Below are 23,567 nucleotides of genomic sequence, written 5' to 3' on the forward strand. Positions count from 1 at the left end.
ACCATTAACAACAGCAGATGATAAATATCAAAAGCACCAGTTAAGTCTGATGAAACAAAATAAAGATCTTGCAGTGATTTTGTTTGCTTGTTTGTCTTCTAAACACAGCCGTTTGGTCTTTTGCGTCACCGGCTCCAACACTTTTAGTGCTTCTTCTCTGTAAGAACGCAGCGTGAAGAGTCTAGTAGTGAAAATAGGTTAAGGTTAATTCAGAAACCGCAAATTACAATCCATGTTTTGCTAGTTAAACCCGCTAGACACAATGTGAGTGGAGAATATATGTAATAAAACTCTAAAATGTTATAAAAGTAATGGAAAAGTCTATCTTTATTCATAACATACATGTTCTTTATCTAGGAGATTACACCGTCATAGATAAATGGAAAGATTACAAATCATAATCTCTTGGTTATGAGCCATCCACAATCTGGTTCATAACACTCCCCCTTGGATGCTATAATCATTTAGAGCTTGTAATGTGCTTTAATGTTGCCTCATTAAAACCTTACCAGGAAAACCCAATTGGGACAAAACCATGGTGAAGAAAAAAGAGTACAACACACATTACTCCCCCTGATTTGGACATTACTGAAGGTCCCTTGGACCTCTCCAATTTTCTGCAATCCGTGGATGATGAAGATCTTGGGCAGAATATACTTCGTCCTCGAACATGATAGTTGGTTCTTCTTTACTATCGGCCATGCCACAATCTGATCGAACATATTGAGTTATCGACCTCAAATACACACACACAAAATCTTGGATGATGTTGTTGTGATATGCGTGTACCACCATGTGTAAGACATAACCTGTCTGAAAACAAGTCAACAAAACCAAATAACCACTCTTTGGGCTGGTTAGAATAAAATAAACCAAAATCAAAGGCTTCTTCATCATCTTTATTATGGACCAATCAGATCAGTGTCTAAAACAAGACTTCTGCATCGTCCATCTCAGGACTAAATAGACTTCTTTATCGTCCACCTTTGGACTGAATGGATCAGTGTCCAAAACAAGTGATCTCACGCCCATGTACAAGATAATGGGTGAGACTGGTCCATATTAAATCTCTTGAGTACCCTTTTCTGTATATACTATTTGATGCACAAGGATTTCATTGTTAATGTACTCAAGCTGTAATCCCAAACAAAACTTTGTTTTCCAAGATCTTTCATCTCAAACTCTTTCTTCACTACAGGAAATGTGGGTATTAATAGCGTCGTAGCATAGCGTTTTTTGCTTCTCTGCTATTGTATATAAACACGGGCCTTTATAATAGCGTTTTTGAAATGTATAAGCTATCTTTGTAGTCGCGGGAAAATAAAATAATTCAGCCGCGTTAATTTGGTAAGTGGAGGCGCCTTACCATTGCAAATCAAAAACTAAATGCTATCGTATATGAAAAAATATATTAAAAATAACTTAAGTATTAATTGAAACCGAGACTTCATTCTCTTCACTTCACTCTCTTCACATTCCTCAAAATCAAAACCGACTCATCGAAGTTCTTCAGAGTTCTCTCGAGTCGAAGCTTCAATTGGTATGAGTTTCGATTTGATTCTGAGTTTAGAATAGAGACTGGTTCTCTCGAGTCGAATCTCTTTGATTTTGGGTTTCTCTTTGATTCAAATCTCTTTTCACATGCATGTCCGCGTTAACACATGATTCGATTTTGATTGTGGGTTTCGATTAGGTTTTGAATATGATTGTGGGTTTTGATTAGGTTTTGAATATGATTGTGGGTTTCAGTTTGATTTTGAATATGATTGAAGGTTTCGATTTGATTTTGGGTTTAGATTTTTTGATCGAATGGCTTGATTTGATTTTGGATTTGTTTATCAGTTTCAGAAATGGCAAAGACAAGAGGACAAGTTGGTTCTCGTCGGAGTAAACGTAATCAAGGCTTGGAGGTAGTAGATCAAGAGGACAAGGCACCGCAACTAAAAGTGAAGAAAAGAACAGCAAAGAAAACGGCTTCCCCTAAAAAGAATTTAGTTTTAACGCCAACGAGAAGAAGTAGTAGAATCAAGAAAGTGGCTGCTGAAGATGATTACATAGAAGATGTAACACCATCTGACGATGATGAGGTAGAAGATGTTACACCTCCTAAGGATGATGAAGTACAAGATGTAACACCTGCTCAGGATGATGAAGTAGAAGATGTAACACCCGAAGATAAGGATGATCAGGCTGAGAAGTCAATGTCTGAAGAAGATAAAGACGATGAAGAGGATGTCAATGGGAAAGAGGATGAAGAAGATGGCGATGTCAATGGGAAAGAGAATGAAGAAGATGGAGATCTCAATGGGAAAGAGAATGAAGAAGAACCGGCCAATATGGAAGATGATGGAGTTCTTAATGAGAAAGGGAACGAAGAGGAAGCTTGCGAAGAAGAAGCTCGCGATATGGAAGAAGATGGCACTGCGCAAGATGATGAGATTCCTAGTACTGAAGGAGTTGAGCTAGCAGGGGAGGAAGTTTCAAAAAAAAATAAAAGAGGACCTACAAAGTTGCGTAGAGTGGCTGAAAATCCCAATGATAAGATTATGGTCACATTCAATGACATTGGTGAGCATGTTGGACCTGGTTCAGTAACCCTATCGTCGTTTCTTGGTCCTCTTGTGAGGGAACATGTTCCGGTTACACTTGCCGATTGGAGAAAACTTGATGCAGCGACTAAAGCAACAATGTGGGAAGAAATTCAGGTTTGTATATATATTAGTATGTTTTGTTTAACCGCAAGATGAAATTATAAACATGTTTAACTTGATTATTGTGATGCAGGGGAGGTTTAACTTGCAAGAAGAGTGGCAGAAAGCTGTTATTTTCAAGCAGCTGGGAAATGTGTGGAGGGCTGGGAAGTCAAGGCTGGTGTCACAAGTACGTGTGGCGAAGACTGCAGCTGAGAGAATAGCTTTAAAACCGAGCAACATCCCATCCCTTCAACTGTGGAACACTTGGGTTAAGAGTAAGACTACCAAATCTTTCACAGTGAGTTATCTACAACTAAGTAAGTTTCATCCTTAAAGGTCATGTCTGATGGATATAATCAATGTCATATTTATATTGTAGGAAACGAGTAACAAGTACAGAGCGATGAGAAGAAATCAGATTCCTCACACCACCAGCCGCAAAGGAATGCTTCGTTTAGCTGATGATATGGTAAAAGAGTAGTCAAACATCTACATATTGTAGATCAGCTTGTTAGATTAAAATGGTAGTGAGATATGTTTGTTTTCATATAGAAAAAAAAGAGTAAAGACCCAAGTAAGGTGAGTAGATCCAAGGTTTGGATTGCGGGACACACTCATGCTGATGGCAGACCTGTGAAGCCCCAGTTTGCTGAGACTATTGTAAGCATTATGGAAGTTGTATATTGTGTATAGTTAATAGACTATGGCAATGAATGATTTTGTGTTTAAATGATTGTATCAGGAACAAATACAGTCACTTGACAGTCGGATGGACTCCACATCAGCTGCTGATAACATAAGGGAAGATGCTGTGAGCAAGGTTTTGGGAAAAGACAAACATGGACGAGTAAGGGGCTTTGGTAGAGGGATTACAGCTAATAAGCTAGCACATCTGCAATTTAAAGACGCTAAGATTGCAGAAATGAAAAGTGAGATTGAAGAGTTAAAGGGGATGGTGCGAGAATTAGCTGAGAAGAAGGTAATCCTTTTCATTACCTTTGGTCAATTAGTTTTAAGACATTTACGATTTCCGTTGCCTTTTCTCAGAAAAGTAATGTTGATGCTGAAACATCTGAGAGTAGTGGTGGATTCAAAGGAGTCAGAGTACAAATACTGGATTGGGTTGAATCAGAGGATGTTGTTGTTGGTGAAGGAGAATTCTGCTCTGCTGAACCGAAGTACAAAATTGGTCGTATACCAATTGGTCCTAATGCAGTGGCTATCGTAGTTAAGTATGCACTAAGCGCATCAGCTTCACTCTGGAGGCCTACTACGGATGTGTTAACTCTTGATGAAGCTGTGGGATACAAGATATCTTGGCCAATGGATAAAGTGATTTTGGATAAGGATCCAAACTGTTCTGAAGATTTATCTATGGTAAATTTTCAAATCTTGTTTTCTTCTTACAACAATTGAGTCATCTCTAATCATTACTAAAATTTCTAATTTCAAATCTTGTTTTAGCAAAGCAAGGAAGGTGAATATCGAAGATGCAAGATATATGATTGGACCAATGATGAGGACGAGGTCATTGCTGAAGGTCTCGTGTGCTCTTCAAAATCCAAAGACATGGTTAACAACATACCTCTGGGTCCCAATGCTGTTAGTGTCGAAGTAGTGAAGGTGTTCAATGATCAAGCATATTTGTGGAGGCCAACCGCTGATATGTTCTTGATTGGTGATGCACTTAGCGAGAAAATAGCATGGCCAGTCCTAAAGGTTGAAGTCATGCCTACACCTGCTACAGAAGTAACACCAACTAAATGTGCAGGGAAGAAAATAGCATCACCTTCGAAGCCAGCCAAGAAAAAAGCAGTGGTATGTAATTGACATGAAGTTAAATTTTTTTATTTGCCTGATGATTGATGTTGCGTCCTTGATTGATGTTGGAACTTGCTTCTGTCATCTTGTTTGAGTTGTAGAGTCCAGGCAGCACTAGTTCGACCAGAAGTCCGAAGCAGAAGTGCACTCTCTTGGATTGCAACAACTCTGGACGTAAGGTAGCTGAAGGAAGGGTAGCTTCAACGGATCCGAATGAGTTGTGCCACTTTGTACCCCTAGGTCCAAATGCAAGCAAGGTGTGGATTGATGTGGCTAAGATCGGTGATGCAAAAGTCTGGAGGCCAAATTCAGAGATTGAATACATATCTGATGCAATGGGTTCGGTTGTGGCATGGCCAAATGACAAAATCAAGTTTGTCTAAAATTGTCGTCTGAAACATTTTTCAAGTTGGTTCTCATCGGCTATGTATTTCTAGTGTGTGATCGAATGTTTAGGTACTTTTTTACTCGGTTGAAATCATGTATGATATTATGTAACAGTTAGCAGACAAAAAAACAAAAATTATGTGTTATATTATGATATAAGGTTATGTGTGAAAATGTTTAGCTTGTTAACCCCTATACCCTTAAGTGCATAATTTTACATTAAACCATAAGCTTTAAAAATTAAATCCACAGACGGGAAGACCAAAAATTAAAATCCTATACCCTAAAGTGAAATCCCTAAACCCTAAAGTACAAACCTATACCCTATACCCTAATTGTACTTGATTTCACAATTTTGTTCATTCTTAAAAGGATATTGTAATCTTAATTTCACAAAACTGATTAGTTATAAATTTTATAAACACTCATTTGTTCAAACCCTATACCCTAAAGCCTTTGTACATACAAATAAGTAGTAGTGTTTATGAACATATGAGCTAGATTGATCAATCTTATAAAAGCTCACATAAAAAATTTATATTCATACAATTTTTTTTTTGTAAAATTGGAAAACTGAATATTTGATTTTTAAGATTTAATTTAATTTTTTTTTGCTTCAAAATCATATTTATATATTAATTTCCAGATTTCAAACGAAATTAATACCTTGAGCCAATAAGGAGTAACCTCCAAGATTGCAGACGTGGCAAACCATATGCCGATGGATGTGTCTTCCCAACTTCAATCTTAGCCATTCTTTTTATTTTTTGAGCCAATGAGGAGCAACTACTAAGATTGCACTCGGATTAATCATAGACCGTCCGATTTCTCTCCAAATCTTTGATCACAACCGTTCATTTTTTTCTGTCTCTGTTTGCACTCGGAAAATTTCAGAACACAACATCTCTCTTTCTGTCGAAACTCCTTTCTGTCTCGCGATCTAAAATAAAAAAAACCCTAAAGAAAGCACATGTATCTCTCGAGCTAAAATCAAACCAGCTGTTCCTGTATTCTCCGATTGAAAGTAAGCAAATGGATAAGTCGTGGATTTGGCTTCCAAGGTATAACCTAAAATCTCTCGATCTCATTTCTACTCGCCGATTGAAATAAAGCTAACTTCTTTTGTCTGATTCTTGTAGGAATAGCCACGAGTATTCAGAAGGAGCAACTAATTTTGTGAATTCGTCCGCAAAAAGATTGGGAAGTCTGTCTGAAATGCTATGCCCTTGTAGAGACTGCCGCAATCTGAGCCATCAGTCACTGGATAAAATTGTGGAGCATTTGGTGATTAGGGGTATGGATAAGAAGTATAAGAGTTCTCGTTGGAGTATTCATGGAGAAAAAAGAGATTCTGCAGAAGACAGTGTTCTTCAATATGAAACAGAGGCGTTTGATTTGTTTAAGACAATATTCTCCATGGACGAAGGTGGTCCAAACCCGACAACTGACAACGAAGACGATGAAGCACCAGAGGAAATTGAGTTTAAGAAAAAGCTCAGAGACGCTCAAACGCCATTATACTCGGATTGTCTCAAGCACACAAAGGTTTCAGCTATCATGGGACTTTACAGATTCAAGGTTAAAAGTGGTGTGTCGGAGAACTACTTTGATCAGCTGTTGGTTTTACTTGAGGATTTGCTACCTGAAGACAATGTTCTTCCCAAGAGTTTAGCTGCAATCAAAAAATTTCTGAAGATCTTTGGGTTCGGCTACGACAGTATTCATGCTTGCAAGAATGATTGCATATTGTATAGGAAGGAGTATGAGAACCTAGAAAGCTGTCCAAGATGCAAAGTTTCAAGATGGGAAATGGATAAGCACAGTAATGAGTTAAAGGTGGGGATTCCGGCAAAGGTCCTTAGATATTTTCCAATCAAGGACAGGTTTAGGAGGATGTTTAGATCACAAAGGATGGCTGAAGATCTGCGTTGGCACTATACCAATGCCACTGAAGATGGTACAATGCGGCACCCTGTTGATTCTATCTCTTGGGCACAAGTGAATACTAAATGGCCAGACTTTGCTGCTGATCCACGGAATCTTCGACTTGGGATTTCTACAGATGGGATGAACCCTTTCTCCATGCAAAGCACCAATCACAGCACATGGCCAGTGTTGTTAGTGAACTATAACACGCCTCTAACCATGTGTATGAAGGCTGAGAATATAATGCTGACTTTGTTGATCCCTGGTCCTACTGCTCCTGGTAACAACATTGATGTTTACCTAGCACCACTGATACGATCTAAAGGATTTGTGGGCTGAGGGTATTGAAGTGTATGACTCATTTGCGAAGGAGAACTTTAATCTCAGAGCCTTGCTGCTTTGGAGTATCAGTGACTATCCAGCCTTAGGAACACTGTCTGGATGTAAAGTAAAGGGGAAACAAGCCTGCAATGTATGTGGAAAGGATACACCTGCAAGGTGGCTTAAGTTTAGCCGCAAGTTTGTGTACATGAGTAACAGAAGGAGACTACCGCCTGGCCATCGTTACAGATATAAAAAAGCTTGGTTTGACAACACTGTGGAGGAAGGGAATGCTAATAGGATACAAACAGGCGCTGAGATATATGAGACACTACAAGCTTTTACGAATGATTTTGGTAGACCTCTAGAGAAGGAAAAGACTAGAGTTGGAAGATGATGAGAAGTTACAAGAAGAAGAGTGTGAAGAATCAAATGAACTATGGCGGTGGAAGAAGAGATCAATATTCTTTGATCTACCTTACTGGAAGGTAAACTATAGTAACTGACCTATATTATCTGATTACTGGAAGAAGAGATCAATATGTCTAACAGTTTCTTGTTTAATGTGTTAGGAGTTGCCTGTTCGTCACAATATTGATGTTATGCACGTAGAAAAGAATGTGTCTGATGCTATATTGTCTCTGTTGATGCAAAGTGCGAAGTCAAAAGATGGGTTGAAAGCAAGAAAAGACTTAGAAGATATTGGAATCAGAAAGCACTTGCACACAGAGGTGAGGGGAAAGAAAACATACTTACCTCCTGCTGCCTACTGGTTATCGAAGAGAGAGAAGACCATTTTCTGCCAAAGGTTAGCTAAGTTTAGAGGCCCTGATGGTTATTGTGGTAATATTGCGAATAGTGTTTCAGTTAACCCTCCAAATATTGGTAGTTTAAAGTCGCATGATCATCATGTCTTAGTACAGAACTTGTTACCAGCTGCATTAAGAGGGTTGTTACATAGGGGTCCTAGGATAGCCATAAATAGATTATGCAGTTACTTCAACAGGTTGTGTCAGCGCATCATTGACCCAGAGAAACTTATATCCATGGAGACAGAGTTTGTGGAGACAATGTGTCAGCTGGAGCGCTTCTTCCCTCCAGCCCTTTTTGATATCATGTTTCACCTTCCACTACATTTATCAAGAGAGGCACGGTGGGAGGACCAGTTCACTTCCGATGGATGTATCCCTTCGAAAGGTTTGATCAACATCTCTCTTCAATATATCCACTTCCCACAATGATGTTTGACTAATATTCATATTTCCTGAGTTATAGGTACATGAAAACACTAAAGGCTTTTGTTAAGAATTATGCAAGGCCAGAAGCATGTATGGCTGAGGCGTATTTAGCTGGAGAATGTGTTGCATTTTGTTTAGAGTTCCTTAAAGAATCAGTACCAGTTCAAGAAGCAGTTAATCGTAATGAAGATGTTGAGGCTGATAGAATGGTGGTTGAAGGCCGACCTCTGCAGAAGGGTATAGAGGTTACCCTGTCAGATAAAGATAGAGACATTGCACATCGATATGTGCTAATGAACATGGCATCTTTGGATCCCTTTCTTGAGTAAGTAATTCTCTATGTTTCTTCTACTTGTTTTACTCATAATTTCATTTTCATATACTGTTGTTTAATTTAAAATCAGGATGCATTTGGAAGAGTTGCAAGCTAAGGATGCTCGATTGGCTAAAAATGAAACTTTGTTATGGAAAAACCATACTGAACACTTTACAGAATGGCTTAAAAATAAGGTTACAAACTCCAAATTCTTTTCTTGATTATTATTGTAAATACTGGTTAGCTTGTTTGGTGATGACTAGTTAGCTTGTATCATGATGCCTGGTTTGTATCTTGAAGAACATGTCCATATTTTAGCGAATTGATGTCTGAGTAGCTTATAGCTTGATGAAACTGTCTGGATTTTTAGTATTTTATGACTGGTTAGCTTGTAGATTGATGATTGGTTTCGTGGTACATATTATCATGTTTTGATTATAATTTAAGTACCTCGGCTTGATGATAATCCTCTGATTTCCTGCGGCAGATTCATTTAGACTCAAAAGATAGTCATTCTAAGGAGATAAGGTGGTTGGCATTTGGACCAAGAAATGTTGCTTTAGCACATAAAGGATTCATCATCAATGGCCAACGGTTTCATACTGATGCGGTCAAGCTGAAGACACAAAACAGTGGAGTAACTTATGAAGCCTTTAGCATGTGTAGATCAAGTGCAAGAGATATGAGACAGGTCGCAGATATGATTACATACTATGGAGTGATAAAGGAGATTTTGGTCATCGACTATCACATGTTCAAAGTGCCACTCTTTAGATGCAACTGGGCAAACACAGCGAATGGTGTGAAGGAAGAAGATGGCTTCACTCTTGTTAACCTTCATATGAACCAAGCAGCCTATTTGAAAGATCCATTCATTCTACCTTCTCAAGCGAAACAGGTTTTCTACTCTAGGGAGGATGATGCTTCAAATTGGTATGTTGTTATGAGAGCACCACCTAGAGGTTATCATGAGTTGGAAACAGAAGAGGATTTAGGTGGTGCTCCTTTACCTGTCCAAGAAGTTGATGATATGGGTGATGATATGGATGATGATAGTGTATATGTTAGGGATGATTGTGAAGGTTTATTAGTGGTAGATTGATGATATGTTGTATGCTTGTGTGATGGTTTGTATGAATGTGATAATGTTGTGTTATGAGATTTGAATAATTATATTGATTTTTGGAATTTTAATAATTTATATTGTTTTTATTTCATATTTTCGAATTAATTATTTAAAAATCAATTCAATAATTATTATTAATTAATTTTGGCATAATTATAAAACTAATTAATAACACGAAACATTTGCTATCTTTGCTACTAGGAAAAATCAAATTATTTGGTTCTAATAACATTTATTAAACGTTATTATAAATACTAACAATTACGAACACAAAAGCGCTATTGTTATACACTTAGTAATAGCACAGAGGAAAATCGCTATTAAAAGGGTTGGACTTTTTATGACGGGTGATGTCAGAGCGTCCAAGGAAACGCTATTAAACCAAAATGATAGCGCTTTTCGTCCGCTATTACTAACCACATTTCCTGTAGTGCTTGAGATATTCAACTGTTTGGAAAATTGTATCCAGATGTTCCTAGGATATTCAGATCATATACTTTGATGATTATCAATATTTTTCTCGAGAACTTGATGTTCTTTCAGCTCAATACCCTCTAGTACTTTCATTATCCAGTGGACCATATAAATATGCAGTCACTACATCAATTTGTTGCAAGTCTAATTTTCTCTCTTATATAGCCAGACTTATGAGAAATCTAAAAGTAGTTGCATCCACCACATGGGAGTATGTCTCCACATAATCTATTACTGGTCTTTGTGAGAATCCTTGTGCAACATCAGCTTTATATCTCACGGTTTCTATTCCTCACAAGACCCATTTATATCCACTAGTTTTAACATCATATGGCGTCTTAATCATATGGCCAAATACGCATTTCTTCTTTAAACTATTTAACCCCACGTTTCTATTCAATCCAATATGTTCTACGAGTGCGCACTCTTATATTGACGTGGGTTCATGATCCTCGCTTATATTCATAAATTCAAGTGCTACCTTGTATGCAAATAAATCATCTTATGTCGACATTCCTTATTGGTTCCATTATGTTCCAGATATGATATAATCGATTGAGATTCATTATTATCAGGACCTTTAATACTTTGCAGCTAGGCGTCCCAAGCTACATTGTTTGGTACCTGTACCTTAGAGCCGGCCGGCCTTATCTCCATGTCTCGGATGGTTTCCTTAGTAACCTCGGATTTGGATTTTGATTATCATTCTCTGCACATTTCTTTTGTTTCCGAGGATTCTTATCTTTTGAAACCTATTTGGTCTACCACATTTCATACGTTGTCTAGACTCTATAACAACTTGACTGTGTCTCTTCTTGGACATCAAATTCGTTGGTGCTTTACAAGCTGGTTTATATATCACTTAGTCATTCTTTTTCGGGTCAGCAAATGTGTCTGGCATTTGATTAGCTAGCTTTGTAAATGTATAATCTTTGGACATCTATTTCTCATTCTTTAGTCTGAGGATCTTGCCAAGACATTGATGGTTGATTCCAATCTATTTATTTTACCATTCTGCCAAGACATTGATGGTTGATTCAATTCTATTTATTTTACCATTCTTTTACTTTTTTATCTTACCAGCTTATTATTTTTCTCCCCCTGATGTTGGATAGTTGGATTTATTAACTCATGCAATCCGTGTTCTTGGCCACTAAATAGATCACCCATATTTGGCTCAAGGTACTTCATTATTTGTGGGAGATTTATATCCAACATATATATCCATCCTCATCCTCTTCTAAGGATCCATCTTAGATGGCACATATATTTGTGGTGGCTTATCCAAATATCTCAAGATGGTATATGTGTGGCTCATGACCCGTAATAAATTTGAGATAGGGGATATCTATGCTCATTAAATGACCTGATGCGTATTAACTTAGGTGCATGTAAATTTCGTGTGGCCCAAGCTGTGAATGGGAGTTTTGACCTCATAAGTTATAGTCTATCAATCAGCTATTTGTGTTTTAAAAGATTTCGGCCAAGCCGTTCTTGGTATGGATATGTATCACAGAATTGTCTACACTTACCCCCATGGACATACCATAATCATTTAAACGCTTGGGACATGTATTCACCAGTATTATCTAGACATATAGTCTTTGTTTATGAAAAAGGGGCTCGTAGCCGTTTTACTGGTGATGGCCTAATGAGTTTCCTTGGTGTACATGCTACACACGTGAGATTCTTTGGGATAACTCTTCTTATCTTTTAATGTGTGCCTTTTGAATATCAATTTTCGCATCATGTTTGGACCAGGATGGCCAATCCGGTCGTGCCATAAAGTGTATATTTTCGCAGGCTTTTAGCCTCTATCATACTGATCTATGCATAGTCTACGTCAGTAGAGAATGCAGGTATAGTCTTTAGGACTTATTATGGCTTTGGGCGATTTTATACATATATCTGGAGGAACTCTTTGTTTCCTTCGCCCATTTTTTCAATATGGAAACTATTCATTCTTATATCTTTAAAACTCAATAGGCTGCTCTTGCTCTTAGAGCTGGGTGAATATAAGGCATCACTAATTTCTAGATGCATACCCTTAGGCAATAATATATTAGCCTAGCCATAGTCTTCTTTCAGACTGGCGATACCTGCTTTAGTACTTATATTGGCGTTTTTCAGTGTACTCATATAGAAAAATCATTCATTCATTTAATCTAAGCAGACAATGTAATAGAAATAAATTCAAGGAGAAAAAAATCAGAGAAAGCAGACAAGCAAAGCAATCACACAAGTTTGATGTCGAAATCAGATTATCAACTTGATTCTTTTAGGCAATCATAAGTCTCATATTCCATAAGATCATCTTGATCATGTTCGAAATTATTTTCACCATCTTTATAGACCAAGTGAGTTTCAGGATTCTTCCCTTTCAGACTCTCTTTGATAGAGGTCATAAAAATGTTTGGGAGTCCTTCATATCTTAGCCCAATGGTTCCCCATTCCACATCTATGGCACACTGATTTGGTCGAGCTTTGTGGTTTAAAGGATATACCACGGCCACTGCCTTGACCATGGCTCAAATTGGGTTGATACCCACGGCCTCTGTGATAGTGATTCCCACGGCCAAATGTGTTATTGTGGCCATGGCCAAATCCTTTCCACCCTCCACGGCCATGACTGTGTGGTCTATCATTCTGGACGTGGTTACCTTTTTTTTCTTTTGTGGCCTTATTGGTATCAGATAATGGAGTTAATCCATGAGGTCTCAATTCACTGTTTGTCATCAGTAATCCATTATTTTGGCCAGCTAGCAATAGACTCATCCACGGACTTATAGTCCTAGATTCTGGGATTTCCTCCAATCAAATAGGGCTTTTGGTAATAACACTGTTCTTTGGTGATCATATCTCAATTTTTAACTCTGTCCAAAGGTCTAGAGGATTCTCTATAGTCAGATACTGATCTTTGAAACTCTTAATAAGACGATGGCTAATAATAAATATTTCCATGTATCAATCTTTCTCATTGGCATTATTGTCTTCTATGATACATCCACCAAGTCTTTTTGACTTTAGGATAATCTTTGTATCCAATGGCCACCGTAAATAATTATCTCCAGAGAGATTTAGGGCAGTAAAATCCAGGTTGATTTTCGACATCTCAAATCATATATCACTCAATATTTAGGTATAATTTTCATGCGGCCTTACTCTTAAAAACAATCAATTCGGATTTCAATCTTGTGAGGACAATGAGACTATCAATTTTAAAGGCATTTAATCAATCAGTCAATTTCTAGCAAGTCTCAGCAATACTATTTCTATGCGTTCATAATATTATGGTTTATCAAGACTAGCAAAAACGGATTCAATTAATCAGACAATTAGGGTTTAACAATCAATGGATTTTAGCAAGACTAGTAAAAAGATTTATTAATCACTCAATCAGTTTCAAGGCTGATTTTAGCAATACTAGAATATAGATTTCAAGCATAAATTTCAATGAATCAGTTTCAAGGCTGATTGGTATTTAGCATAAACCATGTGTAAATAATTTATCTAGTATCCGAATTTATCAAACCTCAAAAACATATAATCAGATCAATCAATTTAATCGAACTTAGCATACAATCTTAAACCTCAAGACATTAGATTTTATCATGAATCTATCAACCTAGCATACGGATTCTCAATTCTCAAAGACATCCAAATCAGATCAATATAACCTATCATACGGATTATTTAGGGTTTCTATTTAAAACAGATCAGATTACAAAACTATCAGTCCTAGCAGATGATATTAAATCTCAAGAATCATGCAATCAGATTATTCGGATTTTAAACAAGTAAATCTCAATCAATCTATCAACCTATCGGATTATATAAGCAAAGTAAACTAGCAACCTATCGGATTCAATCAATGTTTTAACAGGCTGGTCGGTTCAAACAATTTTAAATCAGATGAACAATTAACCAAGCAGGATGAGAAAATAAATCTATCAATTTAACGGTCAAACAATTCTAGCAACATAGCATCAGGTTCAATCAGATTTAAAACTTCAATGATCAAAACCGAAAACAATTTTGATTTCAATATATTCGATTAGGGTTTTAATATGTGATTTGATAATTATAGTATAATTAATTCTGATACTTAAATTATTTAGGGTTTAGTATAATTAATTCTGATACTTAAATACTTAAATTATCGGATTTTAACTTGTAAAAACCGATTTGGAGTTTTAATCATGTAGGAACATGATTTAGGGTTTGGGGTATCGAACTTTTAGAGCTTCGATTTACTCAATTAGGATTTGTGATCTATTACCCTATGGTTTTGATTCATAAAAATTAGGGTTATAGGGTTTCATTCTTTATCAATCAATCAATGTTCGATTTATGGGTTCTTAGGTTTTGAATTACCTTTTAACCTTAGATGATCGTTGAATCGGACCACCAAAGGAGTTGAGCCGCGAGCTGGATACGAACGGAACGCGAGCTGGAATAGATCGAGTCGCTTCTATCGGGTCGCAGACGTCCTTTGTTGCTTGATCGGGAACGCCTTGATCGTCGGACGCGAGCTGTCTGATATTGTCGCGAACGAGGAAGAGGTCGCGTGATGGAACTGCTCTCGGGTCGCGAACGTCTGAGCTAGGATCAGGAACGCCTTGGGCTGAAACTGATCGGGGACGCGAGCTGGAACAGATGCTGGAACAAGAGACGCGATCGAGGTTTAGGGTTCGTCGGATCGCCGGCTAGGGTTAGGGTTTTAGGGTTTTTCGATTTGGGTATTAGCTTAGGGATTTAAAGTTTCGTACTGATAACGTGTTATAAAAGTAATGGAAAAGTCTATTTTTATTCATAACATAGAGGTTCTTTATATAGGAGATTACACCGTCATAGATAAATGGAAAGATTACAAATCATAATCTCTTGGTTATGAGTCATCCACAATCTGGTTTATAACATAAAACTCCTTATCTATGTACCGGAAGAAGCTAACCTTTTGCATTGAACAAACCGGTGAAGAAACCTCATGCCGGATATCAGATCGCACTGGCTCTTTCATTGCCTGAGTAAAATGCGGTTTAATATTAAGGAAACAGTACACATGAAATTGTGTGGTCAAATGTGGTTTTCAAATACAATTATAATACATTGGTATGAAGAGAACTATTGTACTAACGAATTTCATTGCTTACCTCGAGTTGCGAATCAATATTGAGCATTGCATCATTCAACCTACCAACCTGAGAAATGCCAGAAGAATCTATGTATAGGAAATTCTAGAATCTTGGAAATTGTGAAACATTAAAAAAAAAAATTACCTTGGTAGAAAGATATGTGCTTGTTATTGGGTAAGACGACCAAAAATGTCTCAGTAATTCTACAACCAAGTAACTACCATACTACTGAATCTACTGTAAACTGAATTCCCAATTGATGAAAAAATTCTGTATGGAATGGAGAAAAAAACAGAGTTGTATAGAGAAGACTCGAGAGAGGAACATAGAATCTGTGAAATTGTATAAGAGCACTGGTGAGTTAAACAAATGCAGAGTTCGACGAACTCCAACGAATGCTCACCTAAGCTTAGAAAGAGAGAATCAAGCCAAATAAATAGGGTGCTCTATTGTAAAAAATGTTTTACTACAATTAAAATGCAAAGAATAATGAAGAAGCAAGAGGGAGAAGATAAAATGCAGAAAAAAATCACTTAATTATATGTAAGACGACACAGTCAATTAACAATTTATCTAACCCAAAAGAAAATAACATAAGAAGAGAACCAAATGCAAGTAGCAGCTACGAGCAGCAACAATGAGTTACTGTAAGTAAATCGTGTTTCCATGTTTTGATGTAACCACGTTAATCAAAATAGTTACTTCATGAATTATAAACTAAACATGCTGCTAAGTTACACACACCCAAGTTCAAAATCTAAATAACTTAAACCTCTAGCTCTAAAATATTAAGATTCAGAGTATTGCAAGTAGAAAGGAGATTCAAGAAATTGAACACACTGCACCAGCATTCACAAGGACATGACCAAAGGATACTAGCAGCAAGTAGAGTATGAATGCATCAGCGAAAATGAGCGGATGATTTAATGCTAATTGCAAAGTGGTTAACAAGTCAAACCAAGCAAGCAGCGAATTAGGAAGAAGGAACCATCTTCAGACAAGCAAATACCAAAATCCACAACCAAGTCATTACAATAATAGATGTCGTCATAAATTTCTCAGAACCTCATATGAATCTGGCAAAATCAAAGCGAACGCTAATAGATAACGGAATCAGACAGAGTAAGCCTCACTCTTTTCCTATGATGACTCAAAATATCAGCACAGAGAATATATAGATATGGAGATAATGGATCCCCTTGACGTAACCCCCGCTGTGGAATGATATGTCCTTGAGGAACACCATTAATAAGCACTGAATATTCAACTGTACTGACCAGAGCCATTACCCAAGTTATCCATTTTTCTGCAAAGCCAAATGCTCGTAAGGTACCTTCGAGGAAATTCCAATCAACACGATCATAAGCTTTAGTGATGTCTGTCTTAACAGCCATATAAGTCTGGGACACTCGTTTCCTTGATTTAAGAGAATGCATAACCTCATGGGCAATCATAACATTATCATTGATTAATCGACCTGGAATAAAAGCTGCTTGTGAATCCGAGACAATTTTGTCGAGGGAAGATTTCAGCCGAAAAACCAAAATCTTGCTTATAATTTTGTAGAGGACATTACAGAGAGCAATTGGACGAAATTCAGACAGTGTTTGAGGACACTTATTTTTTGGTATCATACATATATTTGTATGGTTAAGTCCTGGTGATAATTTTCAATTTGCAAAAAAACTTTTAACTTCCACACAAATTGCTTCTCCTACGATATCCCAGCATTGTTGATAAAATCGAGCCGTTAACCCATCCGGGCCTGGTGCTTTGTCAGCACCAATGTGACAAATTGCAGCATGTATTTCTTCGTTAGAAATATCCCTAGTGATATCATCATTTATATCGGCTGCCACTGTTGGCTTGAAGTCTTTAAAAACAGAAGGAAGTAGTGCTGTATTCCCTCCACGATACACTTCATTGAAAAAACATTCAGCATGTCTACCCATAGCCTCATCTCCCTTATATACGAAACCATTTACGTCATGAACGGAATGGATTTTATTCCGAGAGAATCTCGCTTTAGTTGTGGCGTGATAAAATTTAGTATTGCGATCACCACAACTTAACCAATTATTTCGACTTTTGAGGTACCAGTAGGTTTCCTTGTCTCGATATGCCTGAGCTAGTTCTTTTTTTATTCTTGGAATTTGACTCCGAATTGGACCCGAAGACGTTAAAACAAAGTCTAACTCATATTGCAACTCTTCTATTCTTTTAGCAGCGTTTAATTTATTTTTCTGACGAAAAACTGACATTGCTCTTCTACAATCTGAGATCCTCTTTCCAATTAGGATTTGTCGTCCTCCACCCAAAGAATTCCAGCCCGAGTCCACATACTTTTTAAAATCTTTGACTTTGAATAAACGCTTATCAAACCGGAATGGCTTCTTATGATTTTGATTAAGAAAAGACACGGTAGTAACAACCGGACGGTGATCAGATCCTGATAATCGAAGGAACTCTGCTTCTGATGCTGGATATAAAGATAACCATTCTGAATTTGCTACCACTCTATCAAGACAACTCTTGATAACGTGTGTTTTACGTTTACCCACCCACGAAAATTTGTCCCCAATAGAACGTAAATCTCGTAAGTCACAGGCTACATACAGGTTGCGAAAGTCTTGAAAAGTAGATTCATCCCGTACTGCACCTCCATCTTTTTCTGTATTATTTAGAATTTCATTAAAATCCCCAACTAAAAGCCAGGGACCATTTCTAGAAACTCGAATTCTCTGTATTCTTTCCCATAGTAAATGTCGATACTGTTGATTTGGATCACCATAAACACAAGACAAATAAAAATACAAACCATTGTATTGAACATAAAGATCAATGAGTCTTGGTGATTCATACAACTTAGAAACAACAACATCTTTCTTCCAAAGGACTGCTAAACCCCCACTTCTGCCACGAGGAGGAACTAAACATGTGTAATCAAATCCTAAAGAGACAATAACATCTCTTACAACATCATTCTTATTCATAGATATTGGGGCTTTTAAATCGGGAAATGGTCAAATATCAAATCAACATGCCTGACATTTTCTGGGATTTAAAAATTTTAAAGGCTTGGGATTGGTTTGAATACCCAGACGATCGGTTTAAACAAATGAAAGTTTTCGGTGAACCGGCGAGTCTCCCTTCTTGTTCTTTGCATGGGAAGATGACAATGACAATCTGCCCAACCCACAAGTTCAGCAGGATTAGGGTGGCAATTTTAATAAAAACCCACGGGTTTCGCCCAACCTGTGGGAGACAGGTATAGATCGATCGATTACCATATACAACAACCAAGTAACTACCATACTACTGAATCTACTGTAAACTGAATTCCCAATTGATGAAAAAATTCTGTATGGAATGGAGAAAAAAACAGAGTTGTATAGAGAAGACTCGAGAGAGGAACATAGAATCAGTGAAATTGTATAAGGGCACTGGTGAGTTAAACAAATGCAGAGTTCGACGAACTCCAACGAATGCTCACCTAAGCTTAGAAAGAGAGAATCAAGCCAAATAAATAGGGTGCTCTATTGTAAAAAATGTTTTACTACAATTAAAATGCAAAGAATAATGAAGAAGCAAGAGGGAGAAGATAAAATGCAGAAAAAAATCACTTAATTCTATGTAAGACGACACAGTCAATTAACAATTTATCTAACCCAAAAGAAAATAACATAAGATGAGAACCAAATGCAAGTAGCAGCTACGAGCAGCAACAATGAGTTACTGTAAGTAAATCGTGTTTCCATGTTTTGATGTAACCACGTTAATCAAAATAGTTACTTCATGAATTATAAACTAAACATGCTGCTAAGTTACACACACCCAAGTTCAAAATCTAAAGAACTTAAACCTCTAGCTCTAAAATATTAAGATTCAGAGTATTGCAAGTAGAAAGGAGATTCAAGAAATTGAACACACTGCACCAGCATTCACAAGGACATGACCAAAGGATACTAGCAGCAAGTAGAGTATGAATGCATCAGCGCAAATGAGCGGATGATTTAATGCTAATTGCAAAGTGGTTAACAAGTCAAACCAAGCAAGCAGCGAATTAGGAAGAAGGAACCATCTTCAGACAAGCAAATACCAAAATCCACAACCAAGTCATTACAATAACAGATGTCGTCATAAATTTCTCAGAACCTCATATGAATCTGGCAAAATCAAAGCGAACGCTAATAGATAACGGAATCAGACAGAGTAAGCCAGACCTCAAGCCTCACTCTTTTCCGCCTCAGGAGCCGGGTCGTCTTTCGTAGCGTCCGTCGCTTCGTCGTTCCCGTTTCCGGCGGTGGCTGCAGATCGATCTTTCACAGTCTCAAGCATCCTTTTGCTAATCTCCTTGGAATAAACCTCAAGGATCTTGATCCCATCGTCGTCATCGGACACAGCGCTCGATGCGACGCCGAACGCTTCCTCCTCGATGGATTTCGCGACGGCGGAGGCTTCGTCGGAGTTGAGCGTTCCGTATCTCTTGGAGAGGATGGATTCGGTGGATAACGTCTCGATCAGGCGGTTCAAGACGGCGTCGCGAGTTTTCTGCGTCGGCGGCCAGATGCGGAGCGAGATGGATCCTGGCTTCGTCTCCGCCACTGATTCTTCCTTCTTCAGATCTGCGGCTTTTGAGGTTTCATCCGATGTCTGATCTTCCGTCGCGGACAATGTGTTGGAGTCTTCTGATTCAGGCTGCGGATGCGAGACGGTGGTGTTGATTGTTTCGGCGGTTTCTGCCATTTTTTCAAAGTGAATTTTAGGGATTCTGAGATAATTTTCAGAGATTTCTTTTGTTGGTTCGGTGATAGAGAGGAAAGAAGTGAAAGTGTTGTCTTTACGACATTCATTGGTTGGTTTGGTATAACCGATATACAATAAATTAATATTTTTAAAACATAAATATTGCTTTTCTCATTTAGTTGAAAAAATTAGGGCATCTCCGATAACATTTTTAAGTATTTGTCACCCAAATAACACTAAAACAATAAAATGATTAACATAGACATTTTTTATTTTGAAAATTTTAATATTTATTTTTTATTTTCTAAAATGTATCCCTAAAACCCCACCAGTTAACTCTAAATCTTAAATCTAGATTAATTAACCATGGGATATAAACGCATATTTACCTTTTAATAAAATTTAATTTGGTCATGTTCTTCTTTGAAATGTATTTTTGTGAAAATAAAATAAAAAATGCTGAATTTCTCAAAAAATTATGTATATAAATTTCTGACAAAAAAGCACATGATATAGATTGATGAAGTTATTCAGTTTCAAGTTGAATAATTTTAAAATATGATATAATTTAGTCATAACTTTTATAAGTTACTGAAATAATTTTTTTAAAATAAATAAATATTTATATTTAGTTACGTAGGATATTTCTCATAAATAATTGGGACATAATATTTATAAAACATATTAAAATGTGATTCAAATTATTTTTGTAGACAATTAGAAGGGTGTTTGAGTAAATCTATAATTCTGTAGAAAATCTATAATAATAAACGCGACAAAATTTTAAACATGTGAATGAAATATGTTTTCAGTGGCACGACGATAGCAATAGAACCGGCAAAACAAATTTCAGACACAAATCTGATGAAAGTTTGCCGCCAAACAAACAAATTTCAGAAGACTTTCGTACCTCCAAAATTTTGTTTTCGACACTGAAAAAAACTCAAAATCAAACACAGAGCGCGAGAAACTTTAATTTCACCTCTAAAAATTGCTCATGAATGGCGCTTTTGCTCGGTCTTTTTCTTCCCCCTTCTCACCTTCACTTCTTCCTCCCATCCAAATCTCGATCTCGATCCTTCCCTCTCTCTCACTTCCTTCTCTAAGACATGACGCAGCAAGAGATCTGCGTGAGGGTAACGAGAGCGGCGGCGAAGAGAAAGGCTATGGCCACGGAGGAGGAACGTGTCACCAAGAAGAGAGTGGTTCTTGGCGAGCTTCCGAATCTCTCCAACGTCACGAATCTCAATCAGAAGAGAGAGGTCGCCAAGCCCACCAAGAGTCTTGGAGCGAAGCAAAGAAAGGCGGCTGCTCCTCCTGTGGCTTTGGCTGCCACTGATGACATTGATGCTCGATCTGATGATCCTAAGATGTGTGGACCTTATGTGTCCGACATCTACGACTATCTCCGTGACATGGAGGTACTAATAGTCTCGATTTAATTGGAATTAAACATCAATTAGCTTTAATTTGAAGTTGTGGGTTTTGGTCTGAAGAGTTTCAATTTAAGATTGTTCTTCCCAGTTTGGTTATATGTTCTTATCATAATCGGATTTGGTTTGGACATATTATGTGAAGCTGAAAGCTTATTGTTTTTTTTTTAAATGTGATGAACTCAGGTGAAGCCAAAGAACAGGCCTCTGCCTGATTACATCGAAAAGGTTCAGAAAGATGTAACACCAACCATGAGAGGTGTTTTGGTCGATTGGTTAGTTGAAGTTGCTGAAGAGTACAAGCTCTTGTCCGAAACGCTCTATCTCACTGTCTCTTACATCGATCGTTTCTTGTCCTTAAAGACTGTCAACAAGCAAAGGCTTCAGCTTGTCGGAGTTTCTGCTATGCTTATTGCCTCGTAAGCATCTTTGTGTTCTCTCTTTTTTGCTATGTCTAGAACTTATGAGATTATTATTCTTCTTCTTCTTTTGGTTATTGGAAACGAGTAGGAAGTATGAAGAGATAACTCCTCCCAAAGTAGATGATTTCTGTTACATCACTGACAATACATTCTCGAAACAAGATGTGGTGAAGATGGAGGCAGATATACTTCTTGCCCTTCAGTTTGAAATGGGAAGGCCTACGGTCAACTCTTTTATAAGGTTAGATTGTGTGATGAAACCATGTCTCTTACTGATAAAACGTATTGGTTTGTATGGTTCATTGTCCTCATTGTGTTTGTGTTTTTCCTTTTTGTTATGTGCAGACGGTTCACAAGGGTTGCTCAAGAAGATTTCAAAGTAAGCGCAATATATAGATTTGAGATCTGCACTTTGTAACGTTTGTGGAGTGTCAATTGCTGATGAGATTCTCTTTCTATGTCTTTGTTTCAGGTGCCACACTTGCAGCTAGAGCCACTCTCTTCCTATTTATCAGAGTTGAGTATATTAGATTACAAAGCTGTGAAGTTTGTGCCATCTATGCTGGCTGCTTCTGCTGTCTTTCTTGCTCGGTTCATCATCCGTCCAAAACAACATCCTTGGGTAAACATTTTGTTCTCATTCTCTTACATGTAGAATATTTTGAATGAGACACTAATTATCGATGGTTGTGATTGATGTAAACAGAATCAAATGTTAGAAGAATACACAAAGTACAAAGCATCTGATCTACAAGAGTGTGTTGGAACCATACATGACTTGTATCTGAGCAGAAGAGGAGGTGCTTTACAAGCTGTAAGAGATAAATACAAGCACCACAAGGTAGATGATTAAAAATATTTTTTTAATAATGAGATCATTTGAATTATTAGCATTCTTGATCCTTAATTGTTTCTCCCTTTTTGTTACAGTTCCAGTGTGTTGCGACCTTGCCTGTATCACCAGAGCTGCCAGTTACCTTTTGGGAGGATGTGACCATTTGATCTGAAACTTATCTTTTGGCTGAGGTTTTGTTTATCTCTGGCAAATGTTACCCGACTTGCTGGTCAAGTAGTATACAGATTCTATAGCTGAACCTGGTGTAGTAAGAACTATTGAAGTGAAAAATAATTTATGCATGTGTGTTATATGATTTGTCATTCAAGTATCGTTTTGTATACAAGATTAGTATGTACCCCTGGAAGCTGGAATAATACAATAACATGATTTAAGTTGGAATAATACAGTAAATTTAAGATTTTAGTTTGTTTAAGCAATGAGCATCCTTTGAAAGAACAGAGAATATTTGCTTAGTTTAGTTGATTTATCGCCAAGACTACAACTAATTAATGACAAGTTCCTTATATCTCTCGTCTATCTGATTAATAACTACAGTAGTTCTGCTATGCTGTATATTTCAGATCTGACATCAAAGCTCATTATAACAAAATCTTCCCCCCCCCCCCCCCACCCACACCAGTATAGGCTAGATAATACATCAGCCCTTATGCATTGCCCATAAACATAGCAA

General features: G+C 37.3%; 4 protein-coding genes across 7 annotated transcripts; 3 read left to right on the forward strand and 1 right to left on the reverse strand.

Moving 5' to 3' along the window:
* Positions 1–1,178: 1,178 nt before the first annotated feature.
* On the forward strand, positions 1,179–9,858 carry LOC125588949 (high mobility group nucleosome-binding domain-containing protein 5-like). 2 transcript variants are annotated; one of them, XM_048760944.1, is made up of 5 exons: positions 1,179–2,705; positions 2,785–2,991; positions 3,073–4,070; positions 4,158–8,896; positions 9,190–9,858. In XM_048760944.1, exons 1-3 carry the CDS (start codon positions 1,851–1,853, stop codon positions 3,172–3,174), a joined length of 1,164 nt encoding a protein of 387 aa, XP_048616901.1. In that variant the 5' UTR covers positions 1,179–1,850; the 3' UTR covers positions 3,175–4,070; positions 4,158–8,896; positions 9,190–9,858. The 2 variants fall into 2 exon arrangements, with proteins under 2 accessions (XP_048616901.1, XP_048616900.1); XM_048760943.1 differs by having other exon boundaries at positions 4,158–9,858.
* LOC106424514 lies at positions 5,934–9,804 on the forward strand. Its single transcript, XM_013865281.2, has 7 exons — positions 5,934–5,962; positions 6,041–7,107; positions 7,178–7,533; positions 7,721–8,265; positions 8,424–8,711; positions 8,791–8,896; positions 9,190–9,804. Exons 1-7 carry the CDS (start codon positions 5,934–5,936, stop codon positions 9,802–9,804), a joined length of 3,006 nt encoding a protein of 1,001 aa, XP_013720735.2.
* Positions 9,859–16,381: 6,523 nt separating the features above from the next.
* On the reverse strand, positions 16,382–20,299 carry LOC111213163 (WPP domain-containing protein 2). 3 transcript variants are annotated; one of them, XM_048760945.1, is made up of 2 exons: positions 19,656–20,299; positions 16,382–16,565 (listed from the first exon to the last, which is right to left on the reverse strand). In XM_048760945.1, exon 1 carries the CDS (start codon positions 20,181–20,183, stop codon positions 19,662–19,664), a length of 522 nt encoding a protein of 173 aa, XP_048616902.1. In that variant the 5' UTR covers positions 20,184–20,299; the 3' UTR covers positions 16,382–16,565; positions 19,656–19,661. The 3 variants fall into 3 exon arrangements, with proteins under 3 accessions (XP_048616902.1, XP_048616904.1, XP_048616903.1); XM_048760947.1 differs by lacking the exon at positions 16,382–16,565 and adding an exon at positions 18,243–18,692 and having other exon boundaries at positions 19,661–20,299; XM_048760946.1 differs by lacking the exon at positions 16,382–16,565 and adding an exon at positions 18,243–18,623 and having other exon boundaries at positions 19,661–20,298.
* Positions 20,300–21,019: 720 nt separating this feature from the next.
* On the forward strand, positions 21,020–23,294 carry LOC106434699 (cyclin-A3-2). The gene is made up of 7 exons (XM_013875556.3): positions 21,020–21,604; positions 21,803–22,035; positions 22,127–22,279; positions 22,384–22,417; positions 22,511–22,660; positions 22,745–22,879; positions 22,969–23,294. The coding sequence occupies exons 1-7, from the start codon at positions 21,293–21,295 to the stop codon at positions 23,038–23,040; spliced, it is 1,089 nt and encodes a 362-aa protein (XP_013731010.1). The 5' UTR covers positions 21,020–21,292; the 3' UTR covers positions 23,041–23,294.
* Positions 23,295–23,567: the final 273 nt, after the last annotated feature.

The sequence above is a fragment of the Brassica napus genome, chromosome C6 (genome assembly GCF_020379485.1).
Source record: "Brassica napus cultivar Da-Ae chromosome C6, Da-Ae, whole genome shotgun sequence".
Lineage (NCBI taxonomy): Eukaryota > Viridiplantae > Streptophyta > Magnoliopsida > Brassicales > Brassicaceae > Brassica > Brassica napus.